Raw genomic sequence first — 24,496 nt, forward strand, 5'->3', positions numbered from 1 at the left:
AGAAGTATGTTCGTAACCGTGCTCGTCCAGAGGCAAGCATCGCCAAGGGTTATGGAACAGAGGAGGTCATCGAATTTTGCGTAGAATTTATCGAAGACCTTCGCCCAATCGGGGTACCTGAATCACGCCATGAAGAGAGACTACGGGGAAAGGGAACTCTCGGAAGGAAAGCAATAACGACGGTACACAACAATTTATTCCGTAAAGCCCATTTCACTGTTCTGCAACACTCTTCATTGGTAGCTCCTTACATCGAGGAGCACTTGGCTCTAGTTCGCGCCAGGAACATCGGTAAGTCCGATGCATGGACTACACGGCATCACATTGATACTTTCCCCGCGTGGCTACGACAACATCTCATGGGTAACGAGTCGATCAACCAACAACTTGCCTTCCTGGCGAGGGGACCGTCTGGGTCGATCGCGACATTCCAGGGATATGAGATCAATGGGTACACATTCTACACGAGAGCCCAAGACATGAAGAGCAAGAACCAAAACAGCGCTGTTCGTGTCGATGCCATGGGACACGATGGAACAACTGCCACGTATTACGGTGCCATCGAGGACATATGGGAACTTGACTATGGTCCTCTCAAGGTTCCTCTGTTCCGGTGCCAATGGGTTAGGTTGACTAGTGGAGGCGTAATGATTGATGACAGTGGGATGACAACTGTTGACCTTAACAAGGTTGGATACTCGGACGAACCTTTTGTCCTTGCCAATGATGTAACGCAAGTCTTTTTCGTGAAGGACATGTCTAGCAAAGGAAAGAAGGGCAGAGGGCCTGATGAGCCTAAGCGTCAAGTGGTTCTCCCAGGCAAAAGAAAAATCGTCGGAGTTGAGGACAAGACTGACGAGGATTACGGTCAGTTGGATGGGCAACCCCCTTTCAGTTGGATGGGCAACCCCCTATCAAATGAAGACACCCCTTACTCACGCAGCGATCACAAGGAGGGAACAATAGTGAGGAGAAAGTACGTGCCGTAATTATTGTGTACACGATGTAAACTATTTTGGATGTATTGATTATCCATATAAATCAATTGATGTATGGCATATGTTAATTACGCACGATTATTAGAGGTTTCAACAAGTTTAAATCATGTATATGCTAGTTATATGTGATACTTACAATTTTTAAAAGTTTTAAATCACACAGGTGGCAATTTCATATGTATGTTAATTAGAGTTTTTAACATTTAATTTACTAGCATTCATATGCTAATTATAATTGACTAGAGGATTTTTAAAAGTTTTAAATCACGCAAGTGGCAATTTCATATGTTAATTAGAGTTTTTAACATTTAATTTACTATCATTCATATGCTAATTATAATTGACTGGAGAATTTTTAAAAGTATTAAATTTAATATATTTTTAAAACTATCATTCATATATTAGAGTTTTTCACAATTTAATTTACTATCTTTCATATGCTACTTATATATGACTATTCGAATTTTTAAAAGGTTTAAATCATGCATGTGGCATTTACATATGTTAATTAGAGTTTTTAGCATTTAATTTAATATAATTCCTACGCTAAGTACATATGATGATTACAATTTTTATTAATTTTAAATCATGCAGTATGTACATACATATCTTAATTAGAGTTTTTACCAATATAATAATATCATTCATATATATGCTAAGTATATATGATTATTGGAATTTTTATTAATTTTATTTGCTTATTACGATTTATCCACTTAATTTATTACAGACAAAAATAATTTTTCGAAGTAATTGTCATTAATCTTAGTACTTTAAATAATGTTAATGCATTAACTTCTATTTTATAAACACATATGTAAGCGAAAATCATATGCAGTGCTATAATCTTTAGTCCCGGTTCTTAACCCTAACCGGGTTTAAAAAGAATTTCGAAATAGCGGGAAAAGATATTTACTCCCGGTTGTTGAGAACAACCGGGACTAAAGATATCTTTAGTCCCGGTTGTTGAGAACAATCGGGAGTAAAGATCCAGGGGTATATATATTCCCGGTGCGCCCTCGTCTTCTTCACCAACACTTAAACGTTTTCGGCCGATCGATCTCTCTCGGCCTCTCTCCTTCGCCGCCACTGCCTAGGGCAAATCCCCGCGCCGACGCCGCCGTATCTCGCCTCGCCGCCGCCGCCGCCTCCGCCGCATCTCTGGGGTGAGAGCCGCCGCCGCCAGATCTCCCTTCATGCATCTCGATCTCTCCGATCTCGATCTCTCTCCGTCGCGCCGCCCGCCACGAGACGCCGCGCCACGACGACGACGCGCCATGACGACGACGCACCACGCCGCCGCCTTCGACGCCGCGCAACGCCACCGCCGCATGCCAACGCCACGACGCCGCCGCCGTCGCCACGCCGCCGCCGCCTTCGCCGCCGCGCGCGCAACGCCGCCGCCGCCACGCCACGCCGCCGCCGTCACGCCACGCCACGCCGCCACCGCCATGGCCCCGCAACGCCACGCCGCCGCCGCCGTCGCCACGCTGCCGCGCCAACCGCCGCCCCGATGCCGCCACACCGCCGTTAACGAACGAGAACGAGAACGATCGAACGAACGAGAGCGAGAACGAACACGTCAACGTACGTTGCCGCGACAACGTGAACGAGAACGAGAACGATCGAACGAACGAGAGCGAGAACGAACACGTCAACGTACGTTGCCGCGAGAACGTGAACGAGAACGAGAACGATCGAACGAACGAGAGCGAGAACGAGAACGAGAACGATCGAACGAAGACAAGCGAGAATGAGGGAACAAACGTGAATGAGAACAAGCGAACGAACGTGAATGAGAACGAGCGAACGAACGTGAACGAGCTAGGGAACGTGAACGAGCGAACGAACGAGGACGAACGTTAACGTGAAATGCAATATATATATATATATATATATATATATATATGTTACTTCGCATTTATCCTAATACATTTTTTTGTATCTTGCAGAAAAGACGTGTTGTCGGAGTCGTCCGTCAAGCCTGAGTGGAAGAGCTAGCCCTAGAAGGAATTGGAGCAGGCAAGTGACGTAATAATATAAATGATTGTTATATTTGTAATGCAATTAATTAAGATTATTAGACCTGTAATTAGACTGATCATATAAGATTGTGTAGTGTTCTAATATTATTTGAGTTTTAATGTAAGATTATTTTATTGCAAATTAGACTTAGTATGACATTATTGACTACGGAATTGGTGCGACTCCTAGCAATTGACTACTGTAGTCTTAATTAGACTTAGCATATACACACGAAACACTTAGCATACATGACTATTTTAGTCTTAGCATGTAATATTATTTGAGTTTTAATATAATATTACTTTATTTGTAATTAGACTTGGTATGTAATTATTGACTACGGCATTGGTGCGACAAGTAGCAATTGACTATTGTAGTCTTAATTAGACTTAGCATATACGCACGAAACACTTAGCATATACATGACTATTTTAGTCTTAGTATGTAATATTATTTAAGTTTTAATATAAGATTATTTTATTTGTAATTAGACTTAGTATATAATTATTTACTAGCTAGGGTTGTATAATATACGTCACCTAGACTTAGCTTATATCACGATTTGTAATTAGACTTAGCACGTAAGGTTGTGTAGGGTTCTAATGTACGACATTTACACTTAGCATACATGACTTAGATTGTTAAAACATAAATGTCTCGTGACTTAGCATATACACACGAAACACTTAGCATATACATGACTATTTTAGTCTTAGCATGTAATATTATTTGAGTTTTAATATAAGATTATTTTATTTGTAATTAGACTTAGTATATAATTATTTACTAGCTAGGGTTGTATAATATACGTCACCTAGACTTAGCTTATATCACGATTTGTAATTAGACTTAGCACGTAAGGTTGTGTAGGGTTCTAATGTACGACATTTACACTTAGCATACATGACTTAGATTGTTAAAACATAAATGTCTCGTGACTTAGCAGATGTTTCTTGTATCAACAGATGGCTGACCGCGATGAGGAACAGATATTGTACGATACAATCGCGGAGGGAAGCAGCCAGTACTGGAATGAAGAAGAGGGGAACGAGGATCCAAACCAGTACTTGAACGAGGAAGGGAACGTGGAGAGGGATGCGGAGGTGAACCAGCAGGGGCACGTGGAAAGGGATGTGGAGGGGAACCAGGAGGAGGAGGCTAGTGGTAGTCAACCCTCCGTTGGACAGAAGAGGGCACGCGGGCAACGAGGTGGAGCGAAGAAGCTTGAGGGTCGGCACATCATAACGGAAGTGGAAGAAGTTGGACGTCCTAGTGCCCCGGCCGAAGCCGCCAAGAACTATGTACGTCACAGCGGTTGGGTTGTGCGGGATAACGTGCCTGTCAGTACGGTGTACTGGCGAAGAACAAGGGCACGCGGAGATCATGAGAGCTTTGTCCCAGATTCGGAGAAAGAGATGCTGTGGACCACAATGCTCGAGACATTCACCCTTCCTGCGGGTACAGAGGACAAAGTGAAAAGGTGGACTCTGAAGAAAATGGCAGAACAGTTTCAGAGCTTCAAGGGAGATCTGTACCAGAAGTATATACTGAAGGGGCAGACACCGAACTTCGACACATTCCCAAAGCTAAGGGATCACTGGGACGAGTTCGTTGCATATAAGACAGGTGAACAAGGGCAGGCGATGATGGAAAGAAACAAAGAAAATGCCGCCAAGAAGAAGTACCATCACCACTTGGGGTCAGGAGGCTATAGCGTCGCGATGCCGAAGTGGGAGCAGATGGAGGCTAGCTTGATTGAGAGGGGTATCGAACCGGCAACAGCCAATTGGCCGGAACAATCAAAGTTCTGGTACTATGCTCACGGTGGAACGCTCAACCCAGCTGATGGCTCACTGGTCTTCGGCTATCAGATACGAGAGGCTGCGCGACGACTAACAGATGCAGTGGAAGCCTCCTCTCAGGGCACGTTCCGACCAGACAGAGATAGGGACGAGCTGACACTCGCCCTGCAGACTCCAGAGCATCCAGGACGAACTCGAGGGAAAGGGGTGATTCCTTGGAAGATTGGTTTCAAGGAGGACATCCACACGTACAGGAGTCGGATGAGGAGCAAGAGAGATACCGAGGCGAAGATTGCAGACCTAGAGTTCCGGGTATCGAGCTACGAACTCAACATGCAAGAGGAGGTGGCAAGGAAGGTTGATGAACGCATGGCCGCACATCGGTCCCATTATCCCCAGCCGACCATTCCTCCTGCAATGGTGAGCCCGTCAGGAAACCGTAGCAGCTGCGCCTCAACGGGGCAGGTAGGATCACAGAGCATGGACGCCATGCAAACACAGGACGAATCGACCTGTCCCGTTGATGACATCACTCAGCGGACACCATGTGAGCTGCATATTCCTTTCAAGAACTTATCAATAAAGGTAAGATTTAGCCATTCCGCTAGTTGCTGCTTATATATGTTGATTACTAATAAATAATCTCTCACAACATGAAGGTGGCGTCGGGCATGGCCATCCCAACGGACCCTTCAGGTACTTACCACTGCAGGCCGATTCCAGCAGGATACTCGAAGGTCGAAGTTGAGTTGGTCGAAGGCGCGTACGAGGACCTCGAGCTGGATTACCCTGGAGGAGACGGTGAGACGCATCTACGAGACACATGCCATGCCATTATTCTATGGCGCAGGCGGTACATCATCCTCCCTGGGCAACAAGCGGCGTCTCATGCACCATCTCCTCCGGCTCCGCCATCTCCTCCTCAGGATCCTGCACCGTCTCCTCCTCATGCTCCCCCAGCACCGTCTCCACCTCAGGCTCCAGCATCGACTCCTCCTCAGGATCCTGCACCGACTCCTCCTCGTGCTCCTACACCTACTCCCCCGCAAGCTCCTCTTTCGGCACCTTCAAAGTCAAGGGCCCCCCAGCTCCACCGCCTGCCCACACAAGGGCAACGAAGAAGGCGAAAGTTGACGCCGCCAAGAACAAGGACCCGGGGTACGATTGCACGCAAGAGGAGCTTGACGCTTACGTTGCATCAGAAGTCAAGAGACAATTCAAGCCTCGAAGTCCAGAAAAGAAGATTCCTATAGACCCTAGTGTCAGGAACTTCTTCAGGGGTATGTCTGCATCTGTCAAGGAGGCCATCAAGCTATCAGACTATGAGCGAACGCTGAAGAAAGCATCTTCTGGAAAGTCCAAACCAGTCCCTCAGCTTGGAGAGCAACCAAACCAGGAGATCGAGCCGTTGGTGACCGGTAAAGAAATGACGATAGAACAATTTATTACTGACACTGGTCTAACTACGGATCAATTGCTAGGAGTCGCACCAATCGAAAAGGCGGAAGTGAAATACATGTACGAACTCGGTAAACCGCTTGTCAAGCCTGAGCTGCTGCAGTCCCTACCCACACAAATGTACAAGTTCCATCAGCTGTACATGGAGATGAGCGCCACCGGTAGAGAGATGATCGGAGCGAGGATCAAGGACACTGACTTCTTGCAAGGAGATGACATTCTCTGGATCAATTTCAGGGGAATCTACGAACTATACCAGCTGGACGCCCTCGACGTCTCTATTATGAGTTACTGGATTTTGTAAGTATATCGTTCAGTTAGATTTCTTACTATACGTCTCCTTTAATTAATTAGGTCCTTGTATATAAGTATACCATAGAAAATAATATACTCCCTTTTATCGTTGTAGAATGGAGATTCAAAGGGCCCGACGGCGGAGGGTTTTCGATACTGGATTCATCGACCCTCGGAAAGTAAACGTCGCAATGCTCGACCAATATCCACAAGAAACAGAGGACAATCTCGTCCATCTCCTGAAGGCGCAGCATTACAAGACGTTCATACTGTTGCCATACAACACAGAGTTAGTTTAATTTTACTGTCTTCCTACATACCAAATTTCATTCCCGTACGAACTTGCTAAGTGTTTCATATGTAATGCATCCCACGCACATTGCAGATTCCACTGGGTGCTTTTACTCATCGACCTGGAGGCCTGCACCGTCAACGTATATGACTCAATGGATAAAAAAGAGTCTACGTTTGACAAGGTTTTCGAACTTATAGACAGGTACCGTCATAAGTTCCTTTGTTAATTAAGAAAATCTTGTTATGTTAATTGCTACTACGAATCATAGCTTTAAACTCCATGTAGGGCTTGGTATCGGTTCCGTCATTTGGTCCGCGGCAAATGGAGAGAAAGACTTAGGCGGAAGTTCAAATTTCCTGTGAGTACACATGCTCTACATTTATATTTCTCCGATTCAAATACATACAAGTGTATATTAATTAGATCTCTCGTTGTTTGTCATTTATTTGTAGTGCGCAAAGCAAAAGCAGGGAACTAACTTGTGCGGCTATTACGTGTGCGAGTATTGCCACTGCCTTGCAGACCAAATCATCACCACAAGAGAGCTCGATGTACGTACAAATAAATTCAAAATTTCATTACGTAGCGATTTCTTGTTTAATTACTAATCAATTTCATACATTCATATAGTTTATTCGCATGAGGGATAACCTGACCACACACAAGGAATTTATCGCGGTGGTTCAAGAACAACTCATGGGATTCATCAACGAAGAAATCCTTGATCCCAAGGGTGAATTCTACTACGACGGAAACACAATTCACCGGTCCTTAGCTTCTGAGCTAGCAGCGAGTACTACTACGTCGAAATCGTAGCTAGCTAGGACATATAATGGATTATAATTAATACATGACTACATATGTTTCTATATGCATGTGTACACATTTTCTATAATGTAAATATATTTTGTTCATATATATATCTATATACATATGCATTTGCATAACATATATATGTATAAATACATATATATTATGCATGTATATACATATAATATAATATAATATATATATATATACATATATATGTATGCATATATATGTATTGAAACATATATATGCATGGTTTATATATATATATATATATATATATATATAAACCATGCAGCAACAGGGGCATGCAAAAAAAAAAAAAGGTCAGCTCGATCTTTAGTCCCGGTTGGTAAGATGGCTCAGCCGGCCACGTGGCTAAGATAGCGATCTTTACTCCCGGTTATTTCACCCGGGACTAAAGATAGCGATCTTTAGTCCCGGATTGGTACTCCCGGTTTGGAAACCGGGACTAAAGGGGGGTTACGAACCGGGACTACAAAGGGTTTCTCCACCAGTGATATGTGTCAATTTCACAACTCATAACGCTCGAATACTGCACATAAAATGTGCCATGATTTAGTTTACCCGTTGAAAAGCACAGGCACTTTTCTAGTGTGTAAAAAAATATTGAGGATAGAAAAAAAATCAAAAAATATGACTGCTACAACAATTTTATTAACCAGTACTGTTACAGCAAAAAATGGAACAACACACATGCAATGGTATCTGAGAAACAACAGCCCAATACATCAATCCTTTTCTTCATAAACATCCAAAGGTACAGTAATTAAGATAAATCTTCAACATGATCAATATAGTTCTTCAGCTCAGTGACAACATCCATCAGTCTTAAATTCGAACAGAGCACCTCCGCAAAGTCCTCTTGCCTAGCTCGAATATTGAAAAGGTACAAGAATTTCACCCATCAGTCTCAACAGGTACATTCAAAAGGATCTGAAAGAGACAAATCATGGACATCCTTGATATGCACCCAATCATAATAACATTTCTTGGATCTAAAATGAAAGTGAGCAGTTTTTGAAGCCCTTTTCTCAAACTCCAGCAGCTTAGGCTGTTCTGCAATAACATATGTGTTGTCGTTGTTAGGTCCACTCATAAATATCATATTCTCAAGCTTAGCCGCATTCCATATGAAGAATCTGGCGAACTGAACTTGCGGCTTCGAGCCACGATAATCATCCAGCACAATAGTCTTGAGACATATGTTAAGGCTTTTGATAGTTTTCCCATATTTGCGGCGCCAGTAATTAGTTTCCCCATATTTGATCCCCTGAAAAAAAAATTGGGGAATAATAGATTAAATACCTTCTGATTATGTAAACTAACAAAAGAAGTATGGCAACACAGTACTTGAAAAGAAAAGTATTTTACCCTGATGTACAGTTTCTCCAAGCATGGAAAGCATATCATTAACTTGATAACCCTGTCCAAGCTGAGATTATCCATGATGAGAGCTAAAACCTTTACACTCGACACTGGCCTTGTGAAGTTAACAACCTCGAATCCCTTTATTAAGTACGGAACATAACATTAGGACATGTCGATCATATTTTCTACTCCCCCAGTCTAAAAATATAGCTACCTACTACTACGATTAGACACCAACTTAAAACTTCAAATCTAGGTAGGGTTTCTGCAGATTTGTAGTACTATAGGTGATGTCTAAACGTATTTTGGGATGGCGGGAGTAGATAATGGATATCTAATCAAGTAAAAAAATTATATCCAGCCGCTACATCTACTGAGGATGCACACAACCAAACAAAATCATAGTGTGCAAGAGCTTGCTATCCTGTAAACTTAAGCGATAATCTAGTTAGTATGCCATAGTCTTTAGAACAGTGACATGAAGAACGAATGATTATATGCTCAATGATGTTGTCTAAATCAGCCTAATATCATCTAGAGAGAACTCTAAGACAATGGACTGGACGTACATAGCTATACTCTAACACCACATATTATTAACAATATACGCACATAGAAATTAATGTAAAATGCAGCTTGTAATTAATCCCAATAAATTGCTAGGGGGTTATAGGGATAATGGAAGCCACAACTACATATACATATATTATACCTTGAAAACCACTGTGCCGAAATTGAGTCGGGAATAGACATCGTTAACGTTGTCTAGGATGCCCAATGTCTCCAGTTTGGGTGCCATAATCACGGATACACGAACTCCAAGTCCCATCGAGCGTTCAATATGGAGCAACTTTTCAAGACATGGAGCAAATTCGATGATAACATTTTCTAAGTGATAACCCACCTCTCCATCGCCGTGACTCCCACAGTAGGGAGAATGGAAGGCGACGCCTCTAATGGTAGGGGAGTTGATCCGGAGGCATCGGAATCCGTAGCTATTTCTGAGCAGCAAACCTTCCAGGGCAGGGCAGCCGGCGATGATGCTATGGAGGGAGGTTTCGGAGATTTTCACCTGCCGTAATGAGAGCAGCTTGAGATGGGGGAACTGGAGCATCAGGTCGGTGCAATCAGGGACGCGGCATTGGCTGAAGGCAGCGACGCGGAGGGTGTTGGAGAAGCGGAAAATGGATGGCGGCAGCGGAAGGAGTTGTCTCATATAGCAGAGGTCTTCCGTGAACTCGAGCTCCTCGAGGTTGTTGAACCTTGGCGATGTCAGCCAGCCTTCGACCATGGCGGGGCGCTCGTGGATCTGCTGCGCGGGGATGCAGAAGCGGCGTACGGGCCCCGCATGAGCGAGGAGTATATGGGTGAGGAGGACGGCTAGCGCCGCCCCGTTGGCGCCGGGGGCGAGATCGCTGGCTTCGAGGTTGAGCGGCGTGGTGCGCTAGACAGGGCGCCACCGTTTGGAGAGGGTTCTGGTCTTACCGCCGTCCTTGCTCGGGAGGAGCGAGATGATGATGCCAAGAACGGCGTCAGGGAGGTGGCTGACGAAGTCGACGCCCTCCTCGCCGCCGTCTCCTCCAACTCCGAGTGGCGGAGGTACATGGCTGCGCCCCCTTCTGCTCCCCGTGGCCAGAGGCAGCGACGGCTTGCATGGTGGTGCTGCTTCATCCGGGACCGGGTCGTCGCCCTTCGTCGCCCCCCTTCCCCTCTTCCTGGTAGGCTTCCTGGTAGGCGGTGGCGGCGGCGGCGGCGGCGGAATCGGCGGATTTGCGGGCTCCATCTCCTCTCCAAGGGCAGCGTCCAGAACACGCGGTGTGTCTGTCGGTGGCGGCGTTGCACGCATCCCCCGATGAGATAGATAGCTACAGCCGCGTAGCCCTAGGTCGGCTGCTCCTACTGGAGTCCAACACACCGCGGATCAACTGGGCCTGCACTTCTGTCTGACAACTGGGCCCGCACCTGTCCGTCTGACTTTCTGGCCCATATATGAAATACTAGTACTAGCCCGAACAAATATATCATTAGTGGCAGCTTACATTTTTTTTCCGAACAAATTTATCTTGTTTACAACTTTATTAGATGTCCGAACCAATATTTTGAAGTGATGCAGCCAAGCTGATTGGTTGTCACTGCATAATGCATACTGCATGAATTTGCTGATGTATATATAAGCCGAGCTCCTGCGCGTACTTAGCTTGGAGCACATGGTGATTATTGCATGGCATGTCTCGGAAAGAGTGGAATTAGCGGGTTTTCCTATGCCCCAAACTCTTAGACAATAATGGTGTCAATGCCCATTAAACGCAAGAACGACGGTCTAGCCTGTGGTTATTTGCATATCCACGGTAGTGATACAGTTAACTCTCATGCGATATACTCCCTCCGTACTCGTAAAGGAAGTCGTTTTGGACAATGTTTAAGTCAAACCTTAGAAATATAAATCATAAATAACTCTCAAGTTGTTGAGTTTGAAAATGTAAAAATTATATGAATAGATTTGTCTTGAAAAATACTTTCATAAAAGTATACATATATCATTTTTCAATAAATTTTTTTATAGAAACAAGAAGTTAAAGTTGTGTTTTGGAGACCGTGTCGCTGTCCAAAACGACTTCCTTTACGAGTATAGAGGGAGTATTGTACTCTATTCAGCTATCTTTAGTTCGTTTGCATAATTAATAATTTGGCTCTATATATAGATAGATCGAGCTACTCTCACTGCATAACAATTGTGAATCGGCGGTGATGGAGCTTCGTCACTATCGGTTCATAAAGGAACCATGAACCGGCAAAGATGAACCGATACCCAAGATCATGTTCGGAGTGAGGAAGAAAGAGGAATCCGATATTTCATGGCCGGAGCAAACACATCAACAGAAAGTATCACTTCGTTCATGAATGTGTTGAAGGTGGTCAGATTTAGATCGAGTATAGAGGCGACACATCGCATGTTAATTTTTCCATGTACTATGTGTTGAACACATCAAGTCAATGATGTTTGAGGTCCTACGTAACATTCCCTATGATGATGAGTGGACTATGAATCGCAATAAGCAACTCCAGCTGAACAATAGAGCTTCCAGGGGTGCGCAGTTTGCGTTTAGAAAATCTAAAGATTTGATGATTTCAGGAATATCAACCATGCATGCTTCTGACCTGTTAATGACACATATCCCTTTGCATTTAGATATGGCAGATGTAACTGCTAGAGTCTGTTGAAAAGCTATCTAAGTCCAACATACATTAGTTTTAAAGCTTGTGTTTCTTCTACTCAGGTGTCCGTGCATTGCAACAGATCTTAAATAGATACTTCCTCCATCTCAAAATATAGTTATTTTTTAGGTTATACGGGTATTAAGAAAGTATGTGAGAATGATTAGAGAAAGTATGTGATTGGTTGAAAAGAGAAAATAGACAAAGAATAATGGTTGTGATTGGTTGAGAGGAGGAGGTAGGTGGAGAAATAGCTTCATTTTAGGACAAGACACTGTGCTAGAAATAGCTATATTTTAGGACGGAGGTAGTAATACGACATGGTCTAACGTGAATGAAAACATACAAACGTATATCTGAATTATTGTATGCCTTCGAGAAAATGTAAATCAACTGTAATACTACAAATTATAAAATATAAATTCCAAAGGAATGCATATGCGCCATGGATGTACGGACTCATAGACCAACTGTGGGACCAATTATAGACTTGTGATTAGAAAGTAATCAGATTGTCTGCTAAACACCAAATTATTAACAAATATCAAGTCATCAGTCATCACATTTTGGGGGTTGGACAATGATCGGTTATATGTAAGTACCATGCTATCTTATCCTCGAGAAATCAGGAAGGCCCTCGATGGTCGATGGAATAAAATAAAGGCTGCCGATTCTGAAGAAAGAAACTCTTCAAGGGCTTGAACCTAGCAAGATGAACAGGTATAATAGTGAGTTAGAACAAGATATAGGCTCTTTTTAATTTAAAACATTCAATTATGTATACTGGCTGTCAATAAAAAAACAACTATAGGGGCGCGTAGGTTTGATCTGGTTTCAGTCGGTGGTGACGTTTGCGATGAAATAGCTAGGTCAAGACTCGAGAGAGACGCCACCTGGTCGGCACTGTCCCGCATCAATGTGGGCCCGCTAGCTGCACCTCCGTGTTTGATGTTATGGGCCCCATTCGAGAGGACCAATTTGTCTATGTCATTTTGGTCCATATCTCTGATGAGTCATGAGCCACGCAATGCAGTACCCATATTCTGTGAAACAGTTATTTCTATAAAAAGAAATGTTCGAGAGAATATTTCAGACTTTTTCCATCCTCTCTTAGCCACTTCCAGTTGAATTGTTGAAGTGCACGTACATATTCACTCAGCTAGTTTGCATCGACTGCCCATGCCGTGTAACTGTATCGCATGTGCTTATATTTGTAAATTTAATACTAGCTACCAACGTCAAATAAATATGACTAATGGGTACGTAATGCGTATTGCATTACATGTCCGAAAAAGAACGGAAAACTAGTGGGTTTTCCCACAGCCAAATTCAACAATGGTGTCAATGCCCATTAAAGGCGAGAATAACGGTCTATTTTGTTATCCATATAAGAAAGATGGGGACAATTTATGCAATAGATCATCAAAGCCTATTATGCTATCTTTAGTTGGTTATCGTATACTTAATTGTCACCCACTATTTGTAGTTCTCTGGTAAACAAGCACAAGTGTATAAATGACGACATCATGCGTGAGAGCATATTATCAAGAAAAAGCCAAGCCAGTAGATTTCATATGTATGGTTCCCACAATCCCGCTCTTTTTTCCTACAATATTTTGCCTTACATAGCTTATAAGTGTCTGCAAATTTTGAATTTTCAAATTAAATTTTGAAGTTGGTTTTAATTTTTTTTATAGAGCTTGCTTTTAGTATTAGCTTTTAAATCAATAAAGACATATAAATAAAAGTTTCACCTACAGATTATAATAACATGTACGGCTTATAATCAGTATGTGTGGCAAACCGATTATAGCCTACGGCTTAATTATAGGCATTTGCTCAATTTTTTTTGTTTTCTTTCATATAGGTTACTACAGCAACATGGGGTGTATCTTCTGGATTTAATTAACTCTACAGATTAATTAAGCTTGTCAATTCCAGTATGGCTGGAAGGCCATTCCAATTTGGATATTGGGACAATATTTCGATATACTCGACGATATCAGTCTACCTTGATGGGGTTTAACGAAAGTGCAGACAAATTATTATGCAAAATTTCACAATATTTTGCATGTAAATGCTACCTTGCTAGTATAGTTTTGTAAGCTCATTAAGAAAACTAAATACACCGATAATATCATGTTTTTGTTTGTGATAAATTAAATAGAAAAAGGAGAAAATTAATTGTATAACATCAAAAAAATTGATGAACTTATATATAATGTGACACAAGGATTTTTTTTTTCAAAAAGTAATTGTTTCTGTTGTATAATTGTGTAGAGTGTATGTAGGGATATCGTTTAGTGTGATCTGTTGAATATTTCACTTTGTGCGGAAATTTAATCCTTGATATTTATAAGTACGTTTTGGTTTCTGAGCAAATTTCCAGAATTATATCCTTATAGAGTTATGTACAATCTAATTTTTCTTATTTAAATAATTTTGTAAGAGCTGAAAGGTTCTCTGAATTCTCGATTTCTTATGCTTGAACATGTATGATCATGCTGGTAAGTTTTCATGCTACCAGATTAAAAAATCAGTAAAAAGAGTGTATTTTATGAGCAGAAGTGTAAGCAATGCACAAACACATATCAGTGTTTCCAATTTAGGTGGGCGGAAGCTGTGAGAGCCCTTTAGTTCACGTTTATTGGGCTGAAAATAGAACTAGCTACTACAGAAACATAGATTACTTCCAGTTTGTAAGCCTGCATAGGTGCCGGTTTCTGTAACCGGCGTCACACAAGCGGCACTAATTAATGAGCCATGTGATAGATGCCGGTTTTAGAACCAGTACCTATCGTCAGACAAAAAAAAAAGGGAGCCAGCTTGATGAATTGAGCAGATGCTTCGACTGCCATACCCAAGATCCACATTAAGGCATAGATCACACTGGTGGAGAAACCATTTTTTGTCGGTCGGCCGAATTCCATAATAGTCCCGGTTGCAATAAAAACCGGAGCTAAAGATGATCTTTAGTCCCGGTTAAAAAGGGTAACGGGCATATTTGGTCTTTAGTCCCGGTTGGTAAGATGCGGTTCAAATGCTATCAGGGTTTGTCAGCCCCCTCCCCCCCCCCCGGGATCTAAAGATCGTAACTTTAGTCCCGGTTGGTTACCAACCGGGACTAAAGATCTCGGCAATCTTTAGCCTCGATTCATAACACCAACCGGGACTAAAGTCCCACCCCTATATATATATGTCTTCTTCCTCCTCCAGCTGCCCGAGCAAGCTTCAAAATTTCTTCAAAAAAGAGGGGAGGTCATGCCAAAATTTCTTGTGAATTTATTTTGGTGATTATATATAAATCAGAGGTGCCTAAAAGGTTAGCAACTTCATCCTCCAATGTTTTTTTTGTCATATTACATTTGGAGCTATGTTTTGCACACTTTTATGTCTCCAAAATTTAGTTGTAAGTTGATGAGAGAGAAAATTTGTGTGGGGGGAAGAAAGAATATATAGAAATTTAGATTATTTGCTAAAGAAGGTTTTATAAAATAGTTGAGAAGGAAAATATAGTGAAAGTTAATCTTAAATAATAGAAAACAAACTAAAATGAAAATTAAAAGAAGTACAACACATTAATATTAGTTTGAAACTTTAGAAATAGTAAATAAGAATTATTTGGTGTAATATTTTATAATTTTTGTATGCATAATGATATGTCATCTATTGTATGACTGTTGAAAGAGTTTGTAATTATTTTATAATTATTGTATGACCGTCATTATTGTAAGAATAATTATTTGTGTACGATTTTTTTTCATGTCATGTAGATGGATCGGCAATGGATGTATGCTGACCGGCGGTCAAAAGAGTTTATTGACGGCGTGCATTATTTTTTGAGAGTGGCCGAAGCTAACAGGCATAAGGGTTTTATTTGTTGTCCATGCAATAAGTGTAAGAATCAGAAGGAGTATTCTGCATCCAGGACTATTCATTTCCACTTGTTTGAGTCGGGGTTCATGCCAAGCTATAATTGTTGGACATCCCACGGAGAGCAAGGTGTTGAAATGGAAGAAGATGAAGTGGAAGACGACAATATTCTGGACTTTGCTCAGTACATTGGATTTGAAGGAAATCAAACCGGTGAGGAGGAAAGGGATACTGATGGTAACGACGTTGCGGATGATCTTGTTCAGATGTTGTAGGACGCCAAGGAGGACTGCGAAAGTGAAAAGGGAGCCCATAAATTGGACAAGATGTTAGAGGACCACAGAACGTCGTTGTACCCAGGTTGCGAGCAGGGGCACAAAAAGTTGGATACCACTCTGGAGTTCTTGCAATGGAAGGAAAAAAATGGTGTTAGTGACAAGGCATTTGGCGATTTATTGAAACTCGTCAAGAACATTCTTCCGGAGGGAAACAAATTGCCCGAGACAACATACGAGGCTAAGAAAATAGTCTGCCCTCTAGGACTGGAAGTTCAGAAGATTCACACATGTCCGAATGATTGTATCCTATATCGCGGTGAGGAGTACGAGAACCTAGAAGCATGCCCTGTTTGCAAAGCACTACGATACAAGATTAGACGAGACGATCCAGGAGAAAGAAGAGAATTCCTGCTAAGGTGATGTGGTATTTCCCTATAATACCACGGCTAAGGCGTTTGTTCAGGAACAAGGGGAATGCTAGAATGATACGATGGCATGCTGAAGAGCGTCAACAGGACGGGATGCTGAGACACCCCGCCGATGATTCGCAGTGGCGAAACATCGACAGAAAATTTAAAGACTTTGGAAAGGACGCACGAAACATACGGTTTGGATTAAGTACGGATGGCATGAATCGTTTTGGAGAGATGAGCAGCGGCCATAGCACTTGGCCCGTTACGATGTGTATCTACAACCTCCCCCCTGGCTATGCATGAAGAGGAAGTACATAATGATGCCGATTATTATTCAAGGCTTCAAGCAACCTGGTAACGACATCGATGTGTACCTAAGACCACTGGTCGAAGATCTTAAACTATTGTGGAAAAAGAAAGGTGTCCCCATGTGGGACGAGGACAAACAAGAGGAGTTTAACCTACTAGCGCTGTTGTTCGTAACCATCAACGATTGGCCTGCACTTAGCAACCTTTCCGGTCAGTCCAACAAGGGGTACAAGGCTTGCATTCACTGTATGGATGAAACAGAAAGTACGTATCTTAAGCACTGTAGGAAGGTTGTGTACATGTGTCATCGTCGATTCCTTGCTGCAAACCACCCGGTACGGAAGAAAGGCAAGCACTTTGAACATAAGGCAGACCACCGTACGAAGCCTAAACATCGCAGCAGGAAAACAGTGTTTGATATGGTTAAAGATCTTAAAGTAATGTTCGAAAAGGGGCCTGGAAGCCAGCCTATAGAGAGCGAAGATGGTCACGCGGCGATGTGGAAAAAGAACTCTATATTTTGGGAGTTATCCTATTGGGAATTCTTGGATGTCCGCCACACAATTGACGTGATGCACCTCACTAAGACCTTTGCGTAAACCTTCTTGGTTTCCTAGGTGTATATGGAAAGTCGAAAGATACACTGGAAGCACGTAATGATCTGAAGCATATGGAACAACGCGGCGACCTTCACCCGGAACCAAAGGAGAAAGGAAGCCATTACTTGAGTCCAGCCAGCTACACTCTTAGCAAGGCAGAGAAGGAAAGTATGTTTGAATGCTTGGAGAGCATAAAGGTACTGTCTAGATACTCCACGAATATCAAGCGAATAATAAGCACGAAGGAGAAGAAGTTCACAAACCTAAAGTCTCATGACTGTCACGTGTTGATGACACAACTGCTACCAATTGTAATAAGGGGTATCCTTCCAGACAATGTCCGGGCAACAATAACAAAGCTATGTGCATTCATGAACGCAATTTCGCAGAAGGTCATCGATCCGGATAGATTAGAAGCCCTTCAGAATGATGTGCTGCAATGTCTTGTCAGTTTTGAGTTGATATTTCCACCTTCATTTTTCAATATAATGACGCATCTGCTTTGTCACCTTGTCAAAGAGATCAGTATTCTCGGGCCTGTATACCTACACAACATGTTTCCTTTCGAGAGGTACATGGGCGTTATGAAGAAGTATGTTCGTAACCGTTCTCGTCTAGAGGCAAGCATCGCCAAAGGGTATGGAACAGAGGAGGTCATCGAATTTTGCGTAGAATTTATTGAAGACCTTCGCCTAATCAGGGTACCTGAATCACGCCATAAAGGGAGACTACGGGGAAAGGGAACTCTCGGAAGGAAAGCAATAATGACGGTAGACAACAATTTATTCCGTAAAGCCCATTTCACGGTTCTGCAACAATCTTCATTGGTAGCTCCTTACATCGAGGAGAATTTGGCTCTAGTTCGCACCAGAATAATCGGTAAGTCTGATGCATGGATTACACGGCATCACATTGATACTTTCCCCGTGTGGCTATGACAACATCTCGATCGCGACATTCCAGGGATATGAGATCAATGGGTACACATTCTACACGAGAGCCCAAGACATGAAGAGTACGAACCAAAACAGCGTTGTTCGTATCGATGCCATGGGATACGATGGAACAACTGGCACGTATTACGGTGCCATCGAGGACATATGGGAACTTGACTATGGTCCTCTCAAGGTCCCTCTGTTCCGATGCCAATGGGTTAGGTTGACTAGTGGAGGCATAATGATTGATGACAGTGGGATGACAACGGTTGACCTTAACAAGGTTGGATACTCGGACGAACCTTTTGTCCTTGCCAATGATGTAACGCAAGTCTTTTACGTGAAGGACATGTCTAGCAAAGGAAAGAAGGGCAGAGGGCCTGACGAGCCGAAGCGTCACGTGGTTCTCCCAGGCAAAAGAAAAATCGTTGGAGTTGAGGACAAGACTGACGAGGATTACGATCAGTTGGATGGGCAACCCCCTTTCACGGTGACGATTGACCCTAGCATACTCCTATCAAATAAAGACACCCCTTACTCACGTAGCGATCACAAGGAGGGAACAATAGTGAGGAGAAAGTACGTGCGGTCAACCATCACAGCCGATATATTGCCGTAATTATTGTGTACACGATGTAAACTATTTTGGATGTATTGATTATCCATATAAATCAATTGTTGTATGGCATATGTTAATTACGTACGGTTATTAGAGGTTTTAACAATTTTAAATCATGTAATTGCTAGTTATATGCGATAATTAGAATTTTTAAAAGTTTAAATTATGCATGTGGCATTTACATATGTTAATTAGAGTTTTTAACAATTAATTTAATATCATTCATATGCTAATTATATATGATTATTCAAATTTTTATTAATTTTAAATCATGCATGTGGCATTTACATATGTTAATTAGAGTTTTTAACAATTAATTTAATATCATTCATATGCTAATTATATATGATTATTAGAATTTTTATTAATTTTAAATCATGCATGTCGTATGTATATACATATGTTAATTACAATTTTTAACAATTTAATATCATTCATATGCTAAGTATATATGATTATTAGAATTTATATTAATTTTAAATCATATATTTGGTTATTACGTTTTGTCCACTTAATTTACTACAGACAACAATAATTTTTCGAAGTAATTGTCATTAATTTTTCGACTTTAAATAATTTTAATGCATTATTTTCTATTTTAGAAACACATATGTAATGGAAATTAATATTCAGTGCGCTTATCAATAGTCCCAGTTCTTAACCCTAACCGGGTTTAAAAAGAATTTGGAAATAGCGGGAAAATATCTTTAGTCCCGGTTGATGAGAACAACCGGGAGTAAATTTACTCTCGGTTGTTCTCATCAACCGGGACTAAAGATCTAGGGGTATATATATTCCCGATGCGCGCCCTCGTCTTATCCACCAACACTTAGAAGTTTTTTCTCCGATCGATCTCTTTCTCGGCTTCTCCTTCACCGCCACTGCCTACGGCATCCCCGCACCGACGCCGCCGTCGTATCTCGCCGTCGTCTCGCGTACGTCGTCGTCGCCACCTCTGCCGCCGCCGCATCTCTGGGGTGAGAGCCGCCGCCGCCTCCCTCTCTCTCTCCGACCTCAATCTCTCTCTCTCTCCCCAAACCGCCGTCGGCCGCCTCGTTGCCGACGCCGCCGCCGACGTCGTCTCGGCCGAACACGACTCCGCCGCGCCGACGATGCCGACCCCGACCTCGATGCGGCCGCCACCGGCGACGACGTCGCGCCGGTAGTGCCAACGAAGCCGCGCCACGACGCCGGGCTGCGCCGCGCCGCGGCGGCACGCCGTTGGGACGCCACGACGCCACCGCGGCACGCCACTGCCGCGCCGCCACACCGCCGCCGCGCAACGCCGTCGCCACGCCGCGCGCCACGCCGCCGCCGCGCCACGCCGATTCCGCGCCGCCACGCCGCCGCTCCGCTGCCGCCACGTGAACGAACGAACGATCTTGAACGAGAACGAACGAACGTGCACGAGAACGTGAACGAACAAACGAACGTGAACGAGAACGTGAACGTGAACGTGAACGAACGAACGTGAACGAGAACGTGAACAAACGTGAACGAATGAATCGTACGTGAACGAGAACGTGAACGAACGAACGTACGTGAACGTGAATGAACTTGAACGAACGTGAACCTAATGTGAACGTGAACTTAACGTTGTATGTGAACATACATAAACGCACGAACGTGCGTGAATGAAAAGTGAACTTAACAAGAACGCGAACATTACTTAACGTACGTTAACATGAACTCACGGGAACGAACGAACGTAGGTGAATGAAACGTGAACTTAATGACAACGCGAACGTGAACGATCATGAACGAAACGTGAACTTAACGAGAATGCGAACGTGAAATACAATATATGTTACTTTGCGTTTATCCTAATACATCTTTTTGTATGTTGCAGAAAAGTCGTTGTCGTCGTCGTCCCTCAAGCCGGAGTGGTCGCTAGCCCTCGAAGGAATTCGCGCAGGCAAGTGATGTAAATATATGATTGTTAGATTTTTAATGCAATTAAGACTATTAGATTTAATATACGACACTTAGACTTAGCAACATAATTAGAGTTTTAATACAATATTATTTGAGTTTTAATATAAGATTATTATATTTTTAATATAAGATTATTAGATTTGTAATTAGACTTAGCACATAAGATTGTGTAGGGTTCTAATATACGACAGTTAGACTTAGCATATATGACTATTTGAGTTTTAATATAAGATTATTAGAGTTCTAATACAAGATTATTTGAGTTTTAATATAAGATTATTAGATTTGTAATTAGACTTAGTATATAATTATTGTCTAGGGTCCTAATACACGACACTTAGACTTAGCATAGTTGACTATTACAGTTTTAATACAATACTATTTGAGTTTTAGTATAAGATTATTATAGTTTTAATATAAGATTATTAGATTTGTAATTAGACTTAGCATATAAGATTGTGTAGGGTTCTAATATACGACAGTTAGACTTAGCATATATGATTGTTAGCATATAAGATTGTTAAAGCAAAAATGACCTATAGACTTAGCAACTATTTCTTGTATGAACAGATGGCTGATCGCGATGAGGAACAGATATTGTACGATACAATCGCGGAGGGAAGCAGCCAGTACTGGAACGAAGAAGAGGGGAATGAGGATCCAAACCAGTACTTGAACGAGGAAGGGAACGTGAAGAAGGATGCGGAGGGGAACCAGGAGGGGAACGTGGAGAGGGATGTGGAGGGGAACCAGGAGGAGGAGGCTAGTGGAAGTCAACCCTCCGCTGGACAGAAGAGGGCACGCGGGCAATGAGGTGCCGCAAAGAAGCTAGAGGGTCGGCACATCATAACGGAAGTGGACGAAGACAGCCAACCTAGTGCCCCGGCGGAAGCAGCCAAGAACTACGTACGACACAGCGGTTGGGTTGTGCGGGATAACGTGCCTATCAGTACGGTGTACTGGCGCAGAACAAGGGCACGCGGAGATCATGAGAGCTTTGTCCCAGATTTGGAGAAAGAGATGCTGTGGACCACAATGCTCGAGACATTCACCCTTCCCGCGGGTACAGAGGACAAAGTGAAAAGGTGGACTCTAAAGAAAATGGCAGAACAGTTTCAAAGCTTCAAGGGAGATCTGTACTAGAAATATATCCTGAAGGGGCAGACACCGAACTTTGACACATTCCCAAAGCTAAGGGATCACTAGGACGAGTTCGTTGCATATAAGACAGGTCAACAAGGGCAGACGATGATGGAAAGAAACAAAGAAAATGCTGCCAAGAAGAAGTACCATCACCACTTGGGGTCAGGCGGCTATAGCGTCGCGATGCCGAAGTGGGAGGAGATGGAGGCAAGCTTGCTTGAGAGGGGTATCGAACCGGCCACCGCTAAATGGCCGGATCGATTGAAGTTCTGGTACTACGCTCACGGTGAAACGCTTAACCCAGTTGATGGCTCCCTGGTCTTCAGCGATCAGATACGCGAGGCTGCGCGTCGACTAACGGATGCAGTGGAAGCCTCTTCTCAAGGCACGTTCCGACCCGACAGAGAGAAGGACGAGCTGTCACTCGCCCTGCAGACTCTAGAGCATCCAGGACGAACACGAGGGAAAGGGGTGATTCCTTGGAAGATTGGATTCAAGGAGGACATCCACACGTACAGGAGTCGGATGAGGAGCAAGAGAGATACCGAGACGAAGATTGCAGATCTTGAGTACAGGGTATCGAGCTACGAGCTCAGCATGCAAGAGGAGGTGGCAAGGAAGGTTGATGAACGCATGGCCACACATCGGTCCCATGATCCCCAGCCAACCATTCCTCCTGCAATGGTGAGCCCTTCAGGAAGTCGTAGCAGCTGCGCCTCAACGGGGCAGGTAGGATCACAGAGCATGGACGCCATGCAAACCCAGGACGAAACCACTTGCCCCGTTGATGACATCACTCAGCGGACACCATGTGAGCTGCATATTCCCTTCAACAACTTATCAATAAAGGTAAACTCGTAGTTTACAGATTTTAGATTTGTCCATTCCGCAAGTTGCTGCTTAGATATGTTGATTACTAATAAATAACCTCTCACCACGTGAAGGTGGCGTCGGGCATGGCCATCCCAATGGACCCTTCAGGTACTTACCACTGCAGGCCGATTCCAGCAGGATACTCCAAGGTCGAAGTTGAGTTGGTCGAAGGTGCGTACGAGGACCTCGAGTTGGATTACCCTGGAGGAGACGGTGAGACGCATCTACGAGACACAAGCCACGCCATTATACTATGGCGCAAGCGGTATATCATCCTCCCTGGGCGACAAGCGGCATCTCATGCACCATCTCCTCCAGCTCCGCCATCTCCTCCTCAGGCTCCTGCACCGTCTCCTCCTCATGCTCCAGCACCGTCTCCTCCTCAGGCTCCTGCACCGACTCCTCCTCAGGCTCCTGCACCGACTCCTCCTCAAGCTCCTCGTCTGGCACCTTCCAAGTCAAGGGCCCCCCAAGCTCCATCGCCTGCCCCCACAAGGGCAACGAAGAAGGCGAAAGTTGACGCCGCCAAGAACAAGGACCCGGGGTACGATTGCACGCAAGAGGAGCTTGACGCTTATGTGGCATCGGAAGTTAGGAGACAATTGAAGCCTCGAAGTCCAGAAAAGAAGATTCCTATAGACCCGAGTGTCAGGAACTTCTTCAGGGGTATGTCTGCACGTGCCAAGGAGGCCATAAAGCTATCGGACTATGAGCGAACACTCAAGAAAGCATCTTCTGGAAAGTCCAAACTAGTCCCTCAGCTTGGAGAGCAACCAAACCAGGAGATCGAGCCGTTGGTGACTGGTGAAGATTTTGGAATAGAAAAATTTATTACTGACACCGGGCTAACTACGGATCAATTGCTACGAGGCGCACCAATCGAAAAGGCGGAAGTGAAATACATGTACGAACTCGGTAAACCGCTTGTCAAGCTTGAGCAGCTGCAGTCCTTACCCACACAAATGTACAAGTTCCATCAACTGTACATGGAGATGAGTGCCACCGGTAGAGAGATGATCGGAGCGAGGATCAGGGACACGGACTTCTTGCAAGGAGATGACATTCTCTGGATCAATTTCAAGGGTATCTACGAACTATACCAGCTGGACGCCCTCGATGCCTCTATTATGAGTTGCTGGATTTTGTAAGTATCGTTCAGTTAGATTTCTTATTACGTTTCCTTTAGTTAATTAGGTCCTTGTATATAAGCAGACTATATATAATATATA

At 43.4% G+C, this 24,496-nt stretch overlaps 1 protein-coding gene across 1 annotated transcript; it reads right to left on the reverse strand.

The window, feature by feature from the left end:
* Window positions 1-8,325: 8,325 nt before the first annotated feature.
* Window positions 8,326-10,920, reverse strand: LOC107277026 (uncharacterized). Its single transcript, XM_026026879.2, has 3 exons — window positions 9,787-10,920; window positions 9,078-9,212; window positions 8,326-8,976 (listed from the first exon to the last, which is right to left on the reverse strand). Exons 1-3 carry the CDS (start codon window positions 10,363-10,365, stop codon window positions 8,617-8,619), a joined length of 1,074 nt encoding a protein of 357 aa, XP_025882664.1. The 5' UTR covers window positions 10,366-10,920; the 3' UTR covers window positions 8,326-8,616.
* Window positions 10,921-24,496: the final 13,576 nt, after the last annotated feature.

The sequence above is a fragment of the Oryza sativa genome, chromosome 7, assembly GCF_034140825.1.
Source record: "Oryza sativa Japonica Group chromosome 7, ASM3414082v1".
Lineage (NCBI taxonomy): Eukaryota > Viridiplantae > Streptophyta > Magnoliopsida > Poales > Poaceae > Oryza > Oryza sativa.

What these genes read in the sequence shown, in the direction of transcription:
- LOC107277026 (XM_026026879.2), bottom strand. Translation starts at nt 10,365, where the DNA reads ATGGTCGAAGGCTGGCTGACATCGCCAAGGTTCAACAACCTCGAGGAG. An exon ending in TCGGCACAGTGGTTTTCAAG is followed by an intron (nt 9,213 to 9,786) that starts GTATAATATATG and finishes TACTTAATAAAG; the next exon opens with GGATTCGAGGTTGTTAACTT. An exon ending in TGGAGAAACTGTACATCAGG is followed by an intron (nt 8,977 to 9,077) that starts GTAAAATACTTT and finishes TTTTTTTTTCAG; the next exon opens with GGGATCAAATATGGGGAAAC.